This window comes from Microcebus murinus, chromosome 9, assembly GCF_040939455.1.
Source record: "Microcebus murinus isolate Inina chromosome 9, M.murinus_Inina_mat1.0, whole genome shotgun sequence".
Lineage (NCBI taxonomy): Eukaryota > Metazoa > Chordata > Mammalia > Primates > Cheirogaleidae > Microcebus > Microcebus murinus.
In genome coordinates, this window is record NC_134112.1 from 75,911,603 (window position 1) to 75,932,470 (window position 20,868).

Consider the following 20,868-nt stretch of genomic DNA (forward strand, 5'->3'; position numbering starts at 1 on the left):
ATGCTTTGGATTCCAAGGCCAGTAAGGATTGACGACGAGAACATTATAATCTTTCTGTTTAGCTAAGCTTTTTGTCTTTTGAGTAGTCTCCCAGATATGGCGGATTCTTTGCAGGATAACAATGCCAAGACTCACTCACCATCTATCACTAACTGACTTTTGAATAAGACTTCCTGCTCATGTTGCTTTCAACATAGTCTGCTCCAGTATGTGTAGCCACCATCCTGAACCCCTTATAAAAACCACTAGGTCAGGGAGTAGGTCAGGGAGATGGATTTGAGGTAGTTCTCCCATATCCCAGCTGATGTCATCCACAGTAAATTCCCTTTCTTCCCTGGCAATCCTTGTTGTCTCAGTAATTCATCTCTGCACGGTGAGCAACTAGACCTTGGCAGAACCCCACTGTGGGTTTGGTAACAAAATTATCTACTCTCCCACCCCCAGATCCTTAGCTTTTAAAATTTACTCATAAAGAAAGCCACTATTTAGGTTCGGTTACTTGTTTTATTAATATTTGTAGTCCTAAGCATTATAAAAGCATTGACTTTGATGTTATATACACATGCAAGACACTCCTATGAGCTTACTCAATATCCCCTTTTTCCTTCCTAAAATAATCCTGATTTTGTTCAAAGCAGCAATTAGTTAAAATAAAGATACAATTTCCTAAGCCTTTCCTAAACCTAGAGATGACAATGTGACATTAGTTTAAAAAATAACTAACCATTGAAACAAATGTAAAACCAACATAATATGGGTTTTTAATGTGTAAAAGTAAAACTCATGAGGACCAACAAGAACCCAAATGAGGGGAGGGGAGAAATAGAGGTATAATATTGCAAGGTTCTTAAACTATACCTTAAGTGCTATAATATTACTTGAGGTTAGACTGTGATTGAGCTGAAGCAACACCTAAAATAATAAGACAGTTGTCTCAGATAAGCCAGTAATGAATCAAAAATGGAATCATAAAAAATAATTAATCTAAAAGAAAGAGAAAACAGATTAAGAACAGATGAGACAAAAAACAAATAGCTAAATGACAGATTTAAGTTTAACCTTATCAACAATTATACTGACATATGAATAAACTATACACCCCAATTAAAAGGCAGAGGTTGTCAGACTGAATAAGAATGAAAGACACAATAATATGCTACTTTAAGAAACAAAATTTAATTATAATGAAACAATTAGATTAAAGGATCGAAAAATATAACATAATAACTCTAGTCCCAAGAAAGCTTGGATGGATAGGATAAAGTCAATTTTTAAAGCAAAGTATATTACCAGTGACAAAGAAGGTCTATTTCATAATGACAAATGGGTCAATTAACAAAGAGGAAATAGTGACTCTAAATATTTATGTACTTTGTAACAGATTGTCAAGAAACATGAAGCAAAAAAAGTGATAGAACAAAACTAGAGTCAGAGAGTTCAATACAAATGCCTCAAAAACTGATTTTAGAAAGTAAACAGAAAATGAGTAGAGATACAGAAGATGTGAACAACTCTAACTATCTGCCATTTGTGTAACACTTGGCTGAACAATAGAATATAGTCTTTTCAAGTGCAAAAGGAATATTCACCTAATGGATCATATTCTGGGGTATAAATCAAGCTTTGATAAGTTTTAAAAGGATTAAACTCATATAATATAAATTCTCTACATGCCACAGAATTCCATTAGAAATCAATGACAGAAAGAACTCTGGAAAACCCTCAAATATTCAGACACTAAATAACACATTTCTAATAACCCACAGGTTGAAGAATAAAGCAAAGCAAAAGTTAGATGGCATTTTGAACAAAATGGAAATGAGAAAAAATATTTGTGGGATGTCACTAAAGCAATATTTGTATGTGGGGAGGGGGCCGAATTTATAGCACTAAATACCTATACTAGAAAAAATGTTTCTCAACTCAATGATTTCAGCTTTTACTTTGAGAAATAGAAAAGATATCAAAAACTAAAACCAAAGAAAATAAAACAAATAATAAAGATCCAAGGCAAAAGGGATTAAATAAAAATCAGCAAAAAAACTTTATCAATCTAATGGAAAGAAACTACCAAAAGCCCCCAGCTAATATCATACTAAATGATGAAAGACTGAATACTTTCCCCATAAGGTCAAGACCACGATGAGGATATGCACTTTTTCCCATTTCTATGCAACCCTGTATTAGAGGGGGTTATAGCCAGTACATAAGGCACACACACAGACAAAAAAAAAGGTAAAGAAAGTCATCTAGAAGTAAAAAGTAAAACTGTCTTTATTTGTAGACAATATTGTTTATGAAGAAAATTAATCTATAAAATACTACTAGATCTAGTGAGTTTAGCAAGGTTGCAGGATATAAGGTCAATTTGAGCTGGGCATAGTGGCTAGCACCTGTAATCCTAGCTACCTGGGAGAATTGCTTGAGCACAGAAGCTCGAGACCTGCCTAGTACTAGTACTATATAATCACCCACATGACACCACCATGGAAGATGCCTGTTTATAACTTGCTGAGCCCCTTTCAGTGGTGAGAAGGTAAGAAATGCTTTCCTCTTTCACCTCTACAGTGAAGAAGCTAGCCAGCTCCTCATAGGACTAAAGCAGACTCACTGAGGAACAACTAACTGGTGCATGGTATCAAGTCTCCTTTCCTTCAAAGTCAGACTGAGAATGACAAGTCATCTCCTCTAACACTTCACAGCATGTGATTTATAAGCCACACATAATTAACTGCTGCTAGAAAAAACAATATTTAGAAAGGATTTGCATCTTATATGAGTTAGCTCTGGCTCTTCACCTGTCTGTGGCCCTGCTTCCTGTCACTGGCATAGTGACTTAGATTAGACTATCAAGTCTCATGAGGAATTGCTAAATGGAAAATTTTCAGGAGGAAGGAGAACTTTTCTGTGATTTTCAGGTTCAGAAAAGCTGTACACTTGCTAGAACAACAAAAATAAAAGTCTCCTGTGTGTGGTGAGTTGAATTAGACACATATGAAATGCAACAGGATTTCCATTCCATTTCTCAGCAAATGATATTAATTTACCAGCTACAGCAGCAGTATCTAGGGCTAGTTCAATAAAATTGAATATTCAATTTTGCTTTCAAGTTGAAGAAAAATATCTATGATTATTATTTCACTAGCAACTTCTCTAATGCTTTTTGACTCATATGAAGATATATAATACTGGAAATCCTTTTTAAATACTCAATATCAATTTTCTCTGCTTGAGTTAAGGAAATGCCTAAAGTGGTTTTTATTAATTTAACTTTATAATTATTTGTGAAAAATTAGTACAGTTAATTATTCAATAAAACATCTTTAGTCTGTTCCAGATCTAGTATTTCATATGTTGAATTTAGAAATTCTACAATGACTACCTATAAACCAGGCAATTAGGGACACGTTTTTAACTCTATGGCCCTGTTATATGCATGGGATACCCAGTTAAGTATGCTGTACATGGCTTAAAGAATTAATGTCATTCCTAAACATTTTAACATAAATGAAAAACTCATAGAGAATTAAACTTAACCAGACTATATAAGTAGGAAAAAAAGGATAACAAGAGGGAAACAAGGAAAACAAGAGGGACAAGAAAGAATAAATTAGACTGCCCAGTGAATTAGAGTTCTTAACCAGCTGTTTGAACATGTCATTACATACCTTCTCTTGTCTGGTTTCAGAAATAAACAAAAATTATGCATATTTAACTCTTCAGATAGGTCTCCTTCCATGCTTAATAAAGCAAATGGAAGAAACAAATTGATGAAAAAGACAAATATGCAAGCAAGTACAATTTTTACTTGTACATTAAAATGTGACAAGCTGCTTGAAAGACAATAGTTTGTTTCAATAGAATAATCAATTCAGTAAGGCTAACTTATTTTAATATTTAAAGTGTATCTGAAATTAACCATCGCCTGCTGTTTCCATATAGTATTTACATTTGTAAAACAAGCATGACTATCACTTCGATTTACTAGGTAAGAACATCTCCATATTAAAAAATGTTGCACAGAAGTACACATAGAAAAAAAAGAAAAATATGTAAAATGAAAACCTTAATTTCAGGAACATTATTGCTCTCAAAATGTGTATCTAAGAGTTAGGCAAACTTTTACCTTTTCGCTATCTTGAATATTATTTAATCAAATTAGAAAAAATATGCTCTGACCCCACCCCTAAAAGGAAAACAGATTGTCTGATTTGTATGTTCTTCCCATTCCCACAGAAAGAGAGGAATCAGCATCCTCCTATACATACAGTACCAAGGCCATAAACCCAGAGTACATGAATGGACAATAAGTTCTTTGTCAAACAACTGTCAAAAAGAATGTCTTTGTAGCCACACTTCTAAAACTAAAAAGTGATTTTGGTAAACCCTCCATATTTTTCTGTTGTACTCAAGAATGTCATTTGGCAAGTTAAATAGTTACTCAGGAGTATATTATACTATAATTCTGAAAGATGCAATGGAAAATGCATTGCCCACAAATAGATGTCTCATGGGATTATTACTTAGATTTTTATTTAGCTATGTTAGGTAAGCCTTGGTTTTCAAGTTTTTTAGGACAAAATCATCTTAATTATGATAAACTGTATACTTTGGGATGCTTGACTGGTCAGCTGTTTATCTGCTAGGACATACTCATAATTGTTTCCTGAGAAAAATCTCTGTTCTGCCTCCAGGTATTCCCTTAGCACCTGGTGGAAGGTTGGCCACCAATTCGGATGAAAAATCTCCATATGCCACCTCCGTTTCCATAAATAGGTATTTGCATCTGCCATCTGCAAACTAAATTTGTATGCCAAGCACTCGCCAAAGAACCTAACCTTCAACTGCTCAATGCCTATGATTTCGACTATCATTTCACAAATCTATATGCCATGATAGATCTTTTTTCCCTCATTAGTCACTGGTTCTGAACCTGCTTGCACATTAGTATCAGTGATACTATTAATATTTGTACCAGCACTTCTAAACTCTATACATACATCAGTATCCCCTGGGAAGTATTTAAAATACTCCTTCCTGGGCTCACTCCAAACTAAAAGAAAAACCTGGGCACAGAACGTGGTGAATCTTTTCAAAATCTCCCCCAGGCAATTCTTTTTCTAACAACTGTTAGAGATAATGTTTTTATAGCAACATTTCTACAACTAAAAAATTATTTTGGTGAAACCTCCAAAACATATTTTGTACTCAATCACACCATTCAATGAGTTAATTAGTTACCAGGAGTATACTGTACAGTAATTCATTCACAAATAAAAGTATACTGGCAGCTAGAGAGTACCCTAAAGAGATTAAAATCATTGCATACGATGATAAAATGATATATAATGTCTACAATGTATAAAATGACTTTAGCTTAAATACTTGATTCCTGCTATAAGTCATAAAATTAAATTGGCCTACATCATAATCTGTACACCACTTTCAAATGTCCTCATCTTATCAGGTGCAGCCATTTCATCACTGTTTTAGGGGACAGATCCTGGGGTCAGAAATCCGAGTTCAAAACCTGGCTCTTACACTTGCTGAGTGGTCTTACCCATTGTGATTCGTACTTTTCCTCTCTAAAAATGGAATGTTACCATCATCCTCATAGAGAATTAAATTGGGATTATGTTCGAATAGTGAGAAGTAATACTAACCATTAAACCAATAAAATGACAGAGAATTAGAACTAGCAAAGATAACAGAACTTTTATTTTACCTTGCTCTATTTATGGGCAAGGTGTCTGAGATTGAGACTGTAATCATCTCCAGATCATAAAGTCACTTAAGAAGTCAGTGGAGTCAATCTCAGGCAATTTGGCAAAACTAATCAAATAGGCCTTTTGGTTAGTTGTTTAGATGAAAACTATTATCTGATAGATTTGTTGATGGAAATCTCTGTAATGACTGAACCTGCGGTTTCTTCAGTGGCTTTCACTGTTGGAATAACGATAAGAAACTACCTTCTATTGCACTGGGTTACTTTTTGAACACAGTAGTCAGACATTCACACTTACTAGAATATATTCTAAAGACAAAGAGAGTGGCAAAGAAACACTCGCCTTTACTATGTAAGTTTGTTGTTGGTAGTGGTACTGGTCTGATATTTCTGAAACTATTTTGTATGTATTTTAAGACAGAAAATGAGTAAATATATTGATGTTGTGGGGAGCCAGTAAACTCATGGTTTTTTTAAAAAAACATATTTCTTACCCAGAAAGTGGTGATACGTAGGATGTTGGTTTCTAAATTTCATTATCACTAACAAAACAAAACAACCCCCCAAATACCAGTGTTGATTATAGGCCTGATGCAGGAGGTATGTAAGCTGAGCCTTTAACACGTCATATCCTAGATAGCAAAGACTGACAGATACACAATTAAAAAGAAACAAGAAAACAATGAAAACGAAAAGGAACACATGCACAACACACACACAGTCCCTTTGCCACAATCTGATTATCGAAAATAAGTGACATAAACTGATTATAACACGCTGAATTTTTAAAAATCTGTGAATCTGTACTTAGAACACTGGTGAAAGGTAGTTACAGAAACTTCCTCAAATTAATACCCCACAGCTTATTAAAAATCACAATTTTAACAAGGTACCTTTATAATGGAGAGAACTGGCAGATGCCACCTTAACCAAGTGATCATAATTAACATCACCAATACTGGGAAACACTGTCACCAACATGGCTTTGATACAATGCAATAGGAAGCAGAAAACGTCATGTAGGTGGTAGTTTTACCAAAGATGTTTACCTGACTGCAGTCATGAAAAAACAAGACAAACTCAGAATGAAGAACATTTTATAAAACTAGTTTGGAATCTTCAAAAATGTGATTATAATGAAAGCCGAAAAATAAAAAAAAAACTAAAAAAGACAGCGAGGCATTTAAAATAAAGGAGACTAAAGAGTCATGACAATCCGATGTAATGCATGAGCCTGGATTTAATCCTGAATTGTACCTTGGATTGTGGGGGGGCAGCTTTTATGCTGGGATAATTAGGGAATTCTGATTATTGGCTGTATGGCACATATTTCTGAATCAATGTTAAATTTCTTAGGTGTCATAATGAAGTGACTTAAGAAAATGATCATTTCTTGAAAAGTATATGCTGAAGCATTTCAAAAAATATTTAAAAGGCTTTTCATTACAAATATTTTCAAGACTAAGCTTTGTATTTTAGAATAAGACTTACAGAAAAGTTGCAAAGAGAGTATAGGGAGTTCCTATATTCCTCTCACCCAATTCCTCGAGAATTAACAGCATATATCACCACGGTATATTTGTTAACACCAAGGAATTTAACACTGGTACACTGCTACTAACTAAACTCCAGATTTTATTTGTATTTAACAAGTTTTTTCATTAATGTCCTCTTTCTGTTCCAAGATTCAATCCAGGACAGCACATTGCATTTAGCTGTCATGTCTCCTTAGTCTCCTCTGATCTGTGACACTTTCTCAGTCTTGTTTTTCATGACCTTGACAGTCTTGAAGGGTACCGACCAATTATCCTGTACAATGTCACCAGTCTGGGTTGGGCTGATGTTTTTCACATGATTAGATGGGCTCATGTTGGAGTATAGGGAAATATAGCAGATGGGCTCATATATTAGAAGGGCTCATGTTGGAGTATAGGTAATATAGCAGAGGTAAAGTGGGCCCCTCTCATAACATCATATTAGGAGGTACATGATATCCACATGACATCACTGGGAGTGTTGCTCTTCATCTTTTGTTAAACAGAGTGTCTGCATATTATGTTTTCCCCTCAGGTTACTTAGGTCTATTTGTTTTCTCATCGCCCCTTTCAGGGCCATACCTTTGCAATACAATTGATTTCATTTGTCTCAGTCTATAGTCCCTGCTGGGATCCCCATGATGCCGCTGGCTGATGTGTACACGAGCGAGTGTGTGTTAATACAGTTTGCATACACTGACACACACTCTTTGTAATGTACAGATCTATGGGTTTTGGCAAATCTATACAAGTATGCATCTAATATCCAATACCATACAGAATGGTTCCTTTACCCTAAAAGTGCCCTGTGCATCTATTTGTGGCCAACCACTCCCACTTGCTCAATCCTTGGCAAACCCTCAACTGTTCTATTACTATAATTTTCTAGAATGAATGGAATCATATAATATATAGTCTTTTGCATTTGGATATGCAAATACATGGGAAGATACTGGATGATTTAAGGACAGAATGCTGTGATTTGTTTTGAATTTTGACTAGCTCATAGGGCTAAGGTGTGAAGGTCGGATCAGAGGGGGACAAGATGACAAATGGGAAAGTAGTAAACAGATTATTAGGGAAATGATGGTGCCCTGGATGTAGGTAGTAGAGCTGTTGAGATGTGGATGGATTCATGTTTACATAGGGAAAAGCTGACAGAACTTGCAAATAGATTGGGTATAAGGGAAAGGAAAGGATGAACAGGGGGATATCTAGGTCTCTGGCTTAACAACTGCCTCTATAGCTGACTTTATGGGAATACAAATCATAAGTTCTCTTTCAAAAATATCTAGTTTGAGATATCTATTAATATGCAATTGGGAATACCAAGTATGCAGGTTGGATATGCAAATATGAATCTCCATGGGAGAAAAATATTAATACTAAAAATTTGGAAGCATTAGCATACAAATGATATTTATAATCTTGGAATCTATTGAGGTCATTAGTATAGATCAGTTATTCAAGCAGGATTGATTTTGCAAGCCGTCTCCCCACCCAGGGGACATTTGTGATGTCTAGAGACATTTTTGATTCTCTTTCTTCCAGCGGAGGTCAGAGGAAACTATTGACATCTATTAACTAGAGACTAGAGATGTTGGTAAATATCATAAAATACACAGAACAGCACCCAACAATGAAGTAGTACCTTGTTCAAGATGTCAACAGTGCTAAGGCTGGGAAACCCTGGGATAGATAGAAAAGTTGTCATTCGTGTATGAAGGAAGCAAGGGAATATGAGACCTCTCTCAGATACATAATTGTGTAGAATTTATATAACTTATGCATCTAATTTAAAAACCGCCTAACTATAGTATTTGACTGGCAGAGAAATAAACTAAAAATAGCTCAAGAATTGCTCTTAGCATCAGACTTAAAATGGTTGCTATTAAATACTGAAAAATAGTTAAAATATGGAAGTATATAAGGTGAAATTAATGCAGTAACAGTTTAAATGAAAAACCCTGATTCATAAATCCATAAAGATCATAAAGCCCTCCAAGGTTCTTATGTTATTCTATCCATACACCTTTGTTAAATAAAAAAAATGCACAAATATATAAGCATGTGAATGAATTAACAGGATAGCATAGTTCTCTCAGGTATTAACAAATACATGTACCAAGAAAACAGAGGAGGAAATCTGGATTGTGACTGCAGACTCACAATCTCTGGAGTGTGGGTACAGATTTATAAAATCCCTAGAAATGGAAGAATTCCAACAGCATAAAGGGGGTAGAAGAAAATAATTTGAAATGAATAGAAATGCTGACTTCAGTTTTTAAAAAATTCCCAATATATGGAATGAATACACTGCATAAGCAGTCCATTATTACCAGGAAATTTCAAGCAAGATTTCTGAAGGGTTTATTCTCTGGAAGATATCTATGAATGCAGTCTTCAGGTCTGGGGAAGATGAGCTGACATTATAGAAGATAACTTTATAGTCTATCATTGGAACACACCTACTTCCTAAGTATGACTGCTGATAACCTCTCCTATATGCTACAGGAAAAAATAATTTAATGTTAAAAGGAGTAAGAGGAAGACTTTCTCATAGGGAAAATGGAAGAGGTTAGAGAGATAAATGACTTAGGAGCTATTCTATAATTAATCAAATCACAATGAACATAAAGAGCAGATGGCTTCAAATATAAAGATGAGCCTTTTAACCCATGGACAGAAATTACTGGTTACCTTAACTCTGAATCCAAAGAAGTTACAACTGTGCGGCCTTTGGCCACACGGGGCTGACCATAACTCACCCTTCCCAGTTCTTTATCTTCAAGGGCCAGGACCCCCGTGCTTTCTGTGAAGAGTTTTACTTTGACCACAGGCCGAGGATGGGTGGTGGTGAAATCTCCTTGTGTTCCCCATCTGTAACAAAGTAACACAGATTATCTTTAGAATGCAGCATTATTATTCTTTTTTTTCCCCGAGAGAGATGTGTCTCCATAGAATGTACATTAAGCAATACAGGATCTTTTGTGCTCAATGAGATTTTTATCTTTGCTTTTGTCTCTAACAGATGGCATAGTCAAGAAGGAAAATAACAATAAGCTTTATGGCTTGTAATAGTTACTCAGCTGTTTAAAAAACTAGCACGCTGGACTGCAGAATAGAGTGTGTTGTAAGAATGTAGGCTAAGGGAAAGCACTATGGATGCAGCTATTGAAATGTTTTATTTTATTAATTCAAATGTGCATTGTAGCACCATCTTACTGTTAGCTGGGAAAAATTCCTAAGGTTTTTGTTTATGTAACAGAGAGTTTCCCAGAAAACTATTTTTTGCATGCTGAAGACTATCCCATCTCTTTTTGGGAAGTCTTTATCAAACATTTTCTTTGCTTTTTAAAAAATGAGTGTAATTATTTCAGATTTATTACTTTGTATGATTTTTAAAGCTCCTGTCAAAAATAAATAAATATGCGTCATAAAAATATGAGTGTTTTGCAGTTAATTTCCCAGTACATTCTCTTGGGAATGAAAAAAGTCTGTCGACATCTGGCTTTTCAAATCATCTTAACAAAGTAACATGTTTTCTTGGATTATCTTTTAATTAATAGCATCTCATCTTTACCACATATCAATTCATTCTAGCTTATTTACAAACTTAGCTGGCACATATCTGATATTAAAAAATCTTATTAATATTTCTCATAACTCAGAGAACACAGGCAATGAGACAGCACAGCATGAAGAAAATGACATTGAGCAAAATACCACATGCAAGAAAAAAAATATGAGATTTAACAAAAGATACATGTAAAAATATATCACCCAGTAAAAAATACCAATTTTCTTATGTTGTCTTAAAAAAATAATTTACCATTTTCCAGGAAAACTATCTATATAAAACTTATTCAGAAAGCTTGTGACATACAGAAAACTGAGGAAAGCAAATATAATAAAAATTGAACAAAAACTGTGATTATGTTTCCTTCTATCAGAGCATTTATAGTATCACAACACATGTACAGTAAAGCAGAGCCCACTTCAATGACTGAAGAAAACTAGCATTTGGTCAGAGTCTATTCCTTTGAAACTAAAGTCATTCATATGCCAGAGGGAAGGGAAAGATTCATTTAGAAGGAAAAGCAGTTTAATTTCTATTTTAGACTTCTAGAAAGGGGTTAGCAAAAGGTATTTTTCACCATTTTAGAGAATTAAGATGGTCTGATATAAAGCAATGGTAAAACGGGAATAAAAATAAAAATAGATGATTCAGAACCAAAACAAAGGAGTAGAGAAAACTTTTCATTTTAGTGTGTGTAATTTTAAGCCTTGTATACAGTCAGGCAATCTGGTTGACAGCCCTGGAGTAGATTCCATGACACATCCTTGTTGGGTATCCTGTGGTTAAATTTGGAAGATGAGGCCTTGGAGACATTTTTTTATAATTGAAATCAAAGATTTTGGTAGTCATATAAGCATAGTGTACTACTTTACCCCAGAATTTGCTGCTCTTTTAAACTAAATTCTTTTCACAAAACTTCTTTTGTGTATGATATGCATATTTTTTCTCCTTTAATTTCAAAATCCTTTGAAAGTATATATACTGCTTTCTGTGTTCATTTGAAATTCCCAAAGTACTACAATATGATTCCTCAAAGAGAAAAAAATGAGTTTTATCTTTTAACCCAGTGCTTCTATTATCCTACACGAAGGGAAACAGTGTTTCCAGTTCCACCTTGCTAGACAGTATAAGCCAAATAACAAATGCATCTGCAGAAACTGAGCTCACTCATGGTTCCATGAACATCAAGAAAAACTGTCTTCTGGTTGGGTGTAGTGGCTCATGTCTGTAATTCTAGCACTTCAGGAGATAGAGGCAGGAGGATTTCTTGAAGCCAGGAGTTCCAGACCAGCCTGAGTAACATAGTGAGACACCCATCTCTACAAAACATTAAAAAATTAGCCAGCGGTAGTGGTGCATGCCTGTAGTCCCAGCTACTCAGGAGACTGAGATAAGAGGATTACTTTAGTCAAAAGTTTGAGATTTCAGTGAGCTCCACTTATGCCACTGCACTCCAGCCTGGGTGAAAGAGCCAGACCCTGTCTCAAAAAAAAAAATTTTTTTTTTGGTTTTAATCTTTGCTCCTTCATAGACAGGTATCTTTAAAACCTATTCTACACTATCACTATAGTACATCTCTTTTACTCATTATTTTTGTCCAATGATATATTTTTTAAAGTGTCCATAAAATTAGGTGCTGTTAAAGATTAAAATGAAAATGAAAACCAACATTCCCACCACTCAGGTTGAGATGGAGAATGTACCAGTACATTAGAAGAGCTCCTTTGTGTTCTGCTTTGGTCTCATCTTCCTCTCCTCCCCTCTGTCACCACTCTGAAATAGCTAGAATCCTCAATTGTGTTTATAATTCTCTTGAATTTCTTCTTAAGGAGAATATTTTTAGTATTTTACCTCTATGTATGATCATTGTTCTAGGTTTTTGGTAGATGGTCTTTAACAAGTAAAAAAAAAATCCCTTCTTTGTTAGACACACACACATAAATAAATCTGGATAAATGTGTATATATAATGTATCAAAAATATATACATGATATATGGAGGATCTATATATCATAAATATATCATATAAATGATATATGATGAAGATATATGTATGTGTGTATATGCATTTATGTATATTTGTAGAGAGAGTGATAAAGACAGAATGCATATCCAGAAATGAATGGGTACTCTATTTTATCAAATATTTTCCTACATTTATTGAGATAATCAGTAACTCTGGTAGATTATATAATCTATTTTCTTGCTTTACAGAGATAAACTTATTTTTTTTTAAAAAAACCACATTACTGGAATAAACATATTAATATTTTGTTTAGCCTTTTATATAAACATTCATCATTGAGACTGGCCTGTAGATTTACTTTCTTGTATTTTCCTTGTTTGGTTTTATTTATGCCGGCTTTATTGAATAAGCTGAAAAATGCTACATTTTTATTCTTTGGAAGAGTTTATTAAAAAATATAGAAATTATCCATTCTTAGAACTCACCTATTAAACTCTTTGGACCTGGTATTTCTTTATAAGAAAGAAGATATTTGCTATTGATTCTATTTCTTCATGTGTTATAGTTATAAGACTACTCAGGTTTTCTCTTTCTCCTTGAGCCAATTTTGTTAAGCACTATTTTTCTAGGAATATATTTATTTCATCCAAGGTTTTCAAAAGTATTTGCACAAAATAATAAATATCCTTTTATCTGTTGAATCCCTACGACATCTGTAGTTCTCCTTTTTCATTTGTAATATTGTTTTTCTTTTTTTCTCCATTTTAAAATTTGATAGAGGTTTGTCTCTTCTATTATTCTTTTTAAACTGCCATCATTTGAGTTTGAGGATCCTCTCTATTACATCTTTATTTTCCATTTCATTACATTCTGGACTTTGTTATTTTATTCTATTTCATCTGTGTTAATCCTGCTGTTTTAAAATTTTAAGTTGAATGTATGTGTCATTAATTTTAAGCCTTTCTTCTGTTCTACATAAGCATTTACAGCTGTGAATTTCTTTTAATATTTTAACTAAAGCATCCCATGTATTTATAATGTACTATTTTGTCATTCAGCTATTTACAGGTGTAATTTTAGAATTTCTATATGTATACATTTTCTTATTAAGTGCTTCCTTATTGTATCAGATTAGATAACTTATATAATATTAACCATTTGAAATAACTGAAATTGGCTTTATATTCTAGAGTATGCGTGTATGTGCATTATATAACTTTTCCATAGTGATCAAAAAGAAAATAGTATTCTTTTGGGGTACGTTGTTGTGTATATGGCCATAAAGATCAAGCTTGTTAACCATACTGTTCAAACCTTTACAGATTTTTGGTATCCTTTATATTGCAAGGTGGAAGTATTAAAACTTCCTATTGACACTAAGATGTTGTTAATCTCTCTTTATATTTTTCTCAATTTCCAATGTCCTATTTGATGATGTAAAAATGTTCAATAGCAACAATCTATTTAGTATGAACTGTTTATTATCACTGACCATCTCAAGACCATGATTACTTTTTAACCATTAAACTTGTGTAAAATTAGAGAAACAGCCCTACGCTAAGAATGGTGATAAGAGACAGATAAGTTTAGAGAAGCCAGACAAGGGACCTAATCAACGTATTTCAGTATATACCATTATTTATTAGAAAACAAAGAGTTAGTTACAGGAAAACATTAGTAATCTAGAACCAGGAAAGTAATCCAAGATATACATTCCTGAAACTAGTATGTCAATTAAGGCAGGGCCTGATAGGCAATCCACAGGAATACATCTACTGCATGTGAGATCTGGGACTTCTGGGTCAAGGCAAGGAATGCTGATGACCAGTTACTGTGAAATGAAGAAGGCTTAAATAATGTGTTTTCAGGCAAGCTGAAGCTGAGGCACAAGGACAGCAGCAGATTCTAACCGTAAGAGGCCAGAAGACAAGGCTTTTATGGACATTCAACAAAAATGTGCAATTTTAAGGGGGTACATAAATATAAAAATGGTAGCACTTAATAGTTCTTATAAATTCCAACATTCCATGATATAAGCATAAATTGACACCACTTTGATAATTCTTCTGTGAAAAATAAAAGTTAATACAATATATACAGTTAGAAGTTCATTATTAATTCTAGAATGAATGAGTTAAAACCCAAACCCTCATCTCAGCCCCCCCAAAAAAGATGGGGAAGGAGGGAAGATAATAGGCATATCTTTAATAATCACCAACATGCTTCCTTGTTTCCTACTTAATTGGCATGTTTAAACACTTTCAGTAATTAATACCAGTTATTATCTTCCTACTATTTCTCAACATTATGTGATAAAAGAATACATTATCTTACTGTTAATTTTCTTTGACTCAAAATACATTGCCTTTCTCTTCTTCGATGAATGTATTATTTATGAGAATTCAGACTTCCAAAGTAAATGTTCAAATGAATAAAATATCTACAAAGCCCCTTTATGAGAACAGCAGGATTTCCTGGCTATGAAAACAGAGAGTAGTTCATACACCAACTAAAATAACATTAATTATGTATTTGCTATTAAATAAAGTATATTGGAAATTTGTATACAGAGCTAAAATGTATGCTTATATATTTTCAACTAGTAAGGCTACTTCTGAGAATTCATCCTAACAAAATAATTTTAAGTATTGAAAAGAGTTATAACCGAGAACATATTCATAACAGTATTTTATGTAACAGTAAAAACTTAACATAAACATCTACTATTAAGGGAGTGATTATGTAAATTGTGGGCATATGATGAAATATTTTCTTGTCATTGATAATGATGGTTATAAAGAGAATGTAAAAGTATGCATGATTTAAAGTGAACAAAAGAGGAGAAGATACAAAACTGAATGTGTGACTTTTACTCATTCAAAAAACTTGCTGAGTACCTTGCATGTTGCAGACAATATTCTAGTATCAGCAACTGAAGTCCCCATCTCTTTAAGACTCATATTCTAATAGGAGATTACAGGTAATAAATAATTTATTATTACATATTGTAACATATTTTCCTCCCCATCTCTATCCTGTATTCTTAACAGCCGGATACCTCTATGGTCCCTTACAGTAGATAAAAACTAGATTTATAACTGAGTCCTGAAGGATTCTCAAAAACTATAAGCATTTGTGTTTTAGAGTATGCTGAAAATCATGAACTTCCAAATGCATCACTAATTTTATAACAGAAAACATTAAATAAATATTTGACTACAGGAGTATAAATGAGAGTCTATAAAGAATTATACATAATTCTTAAGATTTTTCTTGCTGCAATTTTTTAAATCATCCAACTATAGTTAAATTATCATTCTTATAATTCAGGCATTTTAAGATTAAAATGATATAACAGATTCATCCAAGAAAAGAATAAAAGCTTTGGTTCTTAATTCAAACAACCAAACACCAAATATTTGGTAGCACTAATTCATGTATTATCTTGAGAAGTAGAAAATCTTTCCAAAAGCTTCCTGCACTAGACTTCAAGGAAGTCTGAGATCTTTCTGTCCTATGGGGGATTTGCTCAAGAAACGACTTGGATTTAACCAATTTATGAAAAACAGTAAGGACTGTGTTATTTTCAAGGACTCAAATTTAGTGAGAAGGTAGATGGAGACTTTCCCCAAACTCATTAATGGGAATCAAGCCTATAAAGACAAACAACTATTAGAAAAATTTTAAAAAAGTAAAAATAATTTTCAAAAAGAAAAAGAAAAGAGAGAAAGAATAAAGATACTTGAGAAGGGGATGTAATATGTTGATCAGAAAGACTTGATGGTATCCTCCAATGTCAAGCCATATTATCTGTAATTCTGTGCCTTATTGGGGACTTGGGAGCTAGAAACTTGCCTGGTTCACTGAGGGAATGCAACCATGTCCCTACTTTGAGTAGCTATGGTTATGCAGGTGAGCTTTAGGATCCTTTAGTTACATTAAAGAACCCTGTATATGTTGGTATCTTTCTATTAGTCATTGTCCTGTTCACGTTGGCCACCTGTACTCTAAAGCCATCCTGAAGCCATTGGGAAGAAGTATATGTAAAACAGGTATATTAATAGGACATGTAAAATATACCAAGTAGATACAATACCCCGCTACTACAAATAAACAGTACTATCTGTTTTTAACTGAATAATGTAATAACCTCTGAAAACTGGGAATTAAGTTTAATAAAAGAGAATTACTGAGAGCTTGGTTATTAATTATATAAATAGAAATTAAATGGTAAAACACTGAAAGTATTACAAAACAATGTTAAAGTACTGCACGAATGCTTTTAAAAATAGCATTCTTGATTAATATTATATAAGCAATTAAGATAATTTTATGGAAAATACTTCCTAAGCAGAAAATGACACTCATGGAAGAGCAGCTTTTGATACTTAAAAAGTTCAACATTTCTAAATTTTTTTCACAGGGCTCCAGTGTGTCAAAGGCTCATACAATATGGATGTGATTAAGTCAAAGATTAAGGAAAGAATGGAAAGGTAACTAAGTTTTCAGGGGAACATGGTTGTCTGGTCACACATCATTTACCATGGTCCAAACTACAAGAGGTAAAGGAACTGATCTTGGAAAATTCAAGTATCGTATTCCAATATGCTGCTGCAAATCAAGATATAGATTTGGGAGTGATTAACACAGAAATGTTAATAAAAGCTACGAAAATGAATGAGCTTACGAAAGGTGCCCACTAAAACATCGTGATGGTTGGGATTTGTACCTTACAAGTCCAGGCCTATACATGTATCTATAAGCTTGTATGTATACTTAAATGTACATATGGTTTTAAAGTTTTTAATAAATTTATTGAAGTATAACTTATATGAAATAAAATGTACTCATTTCAAGTGTATAGTCCTATGAATTTTGCAAAATGCATGCAATCATGTAACTATCATCAGAAGATACAGAATTTTTCCATCATCAAAAGTATCCTTATTTAAGCTGTTAACACTTTCCAAAGTGATCTACAGATTCAATATGATCTCTATTAAAATCCTAACAAGATTTTGTAGAAATATAAATATCCATAACAAATCTTTGGGGACCCCATATAGCCAAAACAATCTTGGAAAAGAAGAAAAAAGTTGCAGGTCTCACAGTTCCCGATTTCAAAACTTACTATACAAAATCATGACAATCAAAATGATTCTGGTATAAAGACAGACATATAGACCAATGGACTAGAACAGAGAGCCCAGAAACAAACCCACATATATATGGTCAAATGTAAATGCATATTTATTATTCATTTAAAAATAAATAGGATATGCAAACTGTTCCATAACTTGCTTTTTTAATGCAACACTGTATCTTGAACTTCTTTATGTGTCAGTACCTGGGTTTATATAATTCTTTTAAAGACCATACGGCATTACTCTTGTATGGCTATGCCATAATTTAGTCAACCACACTTCTCATGATGGACTATAATGTTGTTTCCATACTTAACTATTAAATGCAGTGCTGCAATGGACATCTTTGTATATATTCAACTGTTTTTACATAAACATTGAAAAGAACAAAAGACCCAGGACAGATTTCTGAGGAAGTCTGAGATTTTAAACTACACTTACATTTAAAAGCTTATCCTAAGTAAAGAGGTTGATTCATAAATATTTTACATATCTAATAAATAAAATTTACTACAAATAGCTCTGTTAATCACAAGTCAAAAATTTTAAATAATTCATTGCAATACAAAATCTGAGATTATTTTCTTGAATTTCAAAATTTTATTATAAACAAATATAGTCCCTTCAATTTTAATGATCTGTAGAACAGGTTTTAAACTTCTCTTATACATTAAATATATTTTAAACAAAATTTCTACACATTTAATTAGTTTAAATTGGGTGAGCAACAGCTTTTATAAAAATTGCCTTACCTATCAGCATTATTGTTTTTGACATACTATGAATGAATGTATTTGAAATTTCAATTTGTTTCTGATATACTATGAAAGTATTTGAAATTTCAATTTGTTGCTGATATACTATGAAAGTATTTGAAATTTCAATTTGAGAGATCTAAATTGAGCTACCTGGAGGTTAATAATATACCAAATGCAATATAGCTGTGACAATCAATGGAATTGTGACATGAATGTCTAGGCTGTGAGGGTAATATTTATCTCACAAATCACATTGTCACTTAAGATGACAGAGTATACTATGCTATCTTTTCAATTAAACCAGAAGAATTACTCTGCATGGCCATATGTCAAAGATAACAACCTTAATGAAATTAAGGTTGAAGCACAATATTGTTCAGATTCACATAAACATGTGTGGGAAAAAGTCAGACTAATTAGAAAAGAAGGAAATAAAAAAATCAGAGCCAGTGTCTGAGTCCTTGCCCACAGTACAGTACAACGGCGGCATATAGGGCTGAAGGCCGGAGACCTCAGAGTTAGTTTCTGGGCTTGGATGCCAAATCCGTTATGCGAAAAGGACCCTGGGCAAGCAACTTCGCCATAACTTAATAAACTGTTGAGGTACAAATGCGGATAATTCACGTTAACACCAATAAGAGCACAGCACCTGCCACATAGAAAGTGCAACGAAATGCTAATTATTCCTTTTAGTATCTATATTAGTATTACTATAGCTCTACTGCCTAAGCAAAATGATACTACTTGAAAAAATTGATAGCTTTTAATATTAAAGTTTTAATCAGTTTCATAAAATGGCAAACTAAAATCAAAACAAGATCAAAAACTACAAAGAGAGCAAGAAAGACATCAGCTAACAGCAAAACATGGCGAAAGAGCGAGAGAGAAAGAAAAAGAAAGGAAACGAGGGTGAGAATTTGGAGAGAGGGAGAGAGAGAGGGGAGAAATGAAGGGAGGATTCATGAAAGGCCAACCTGGAACAGGAAGAGAGAGTTATAAACTAAGAATTATTTTTAATTTTAATTTTTTTTGCATGTTATCTTTTTAACCTTCATTTAAAAAATAATTTATAGTTTGAAATGCTGGCATGATACAAATTTGAATGGAATAACTACAAAATGTCCTTTAAAGTAACTAAATCATCATTCTAGGCTTTTGGGGAGGATCTTTCTAAAACAATGAGTAGAGCTTTTTATGATAGAAAGACAATATAAAGTTAATTGTTTCTTCAAACCTGACAAGAAGAGAGGAAGTCCTGGGACGACATCTTGTACTTTAAGGCATAAAAATATTTGGGGATGGGTTGGGGTGGGTGATGGTAACTTTCATACTAAGAGAAAAATCCTGTGAGCTTCACCTTCATTCCCTCCCGTATTGTCTCTTAGATGTTTCCCTTTTCTTCGAAGATGTAGCTCCCATTTTGTTGCTCTAAAGACTGTGAAAGCCTCAAGAATAATAGGATAAAATTTTCCTTTAAAGTCTGTATTTCTTTTATGAAGTATTTATGTCATTAAACCTCTGTATCCAGAGTAGAAAAATCATATTACACTTGTACCATTTTCTTCTGGGAAAGTCTAGTATGCATGTTAGCACAAAATCAGGTTTTTAGACATAATAGAAGACATAATCTCTTACAAGCATTTTCCTTTCTTTTCCTCATAGCAGGATAGTTCAAAGACATTAGCTTGAAGCATCTAATTTTAAAGAGAACAATTTGTCACATCTTGCATTACAATTTTACTTGGTCAAGACAGTACAAAAAAGTGTAGCTTTTTATAAGATGAAAACCAAGATTTTAAAAAACTTATATACAGGAAAAGGGGCTAAATAATTGACATATAAATTAATTTTAAAGCATAAAGATTATTATACACACACAAATCCACAGAATGAGATTTAAATAGTAGAATGTAATGATGTGGACATGATCACCACACTACATACACCAATAATTAGTTATCTCCAAAATTTAGCAACATATTATGTTCCTACTGCATCTATACCCCCGACTTTGAAGCTTATGTGAGATCAGCTTACTTGCTCCTGTTTTTTGACATGAAAGTAAAATTTGGATGTGTTACATGAACTGGAAAAAATCCTTTCAAATGCAGTAGAATTAATATCTTTTTCCTATAAAGATTAAAAAGTACTACAGAAATT

At 33.2% G+C, this 20,868-nt stretch overlaps 1 protein-coding gene across 9 annotated transcripts in view; it reads right to left on the reverse strand.

Moving 5' to 3' along the window:
- Positions 1-20,868, reverse strand: part of CADPS2 (calcium dependent secretion activator 2) — a 454,741-nt gene that overhangs the window by 224,857 nt on the left and 209,016 nt on the right. For all 9 annotated transcript variants that reach the window (XM_076006584.1, XM_076006583.1, XM_076006580.1 and 6 more), the window contains exon 7: positions 10,029-10,140. In XM_076006584.1, coding sequence (XP_075862699.1) covers positions 10,029-10,140 — 112 coding nt within the window. The remainder of the gene's footprint in view (positions 1-10,028; positions 10,141-20,868) is intronic.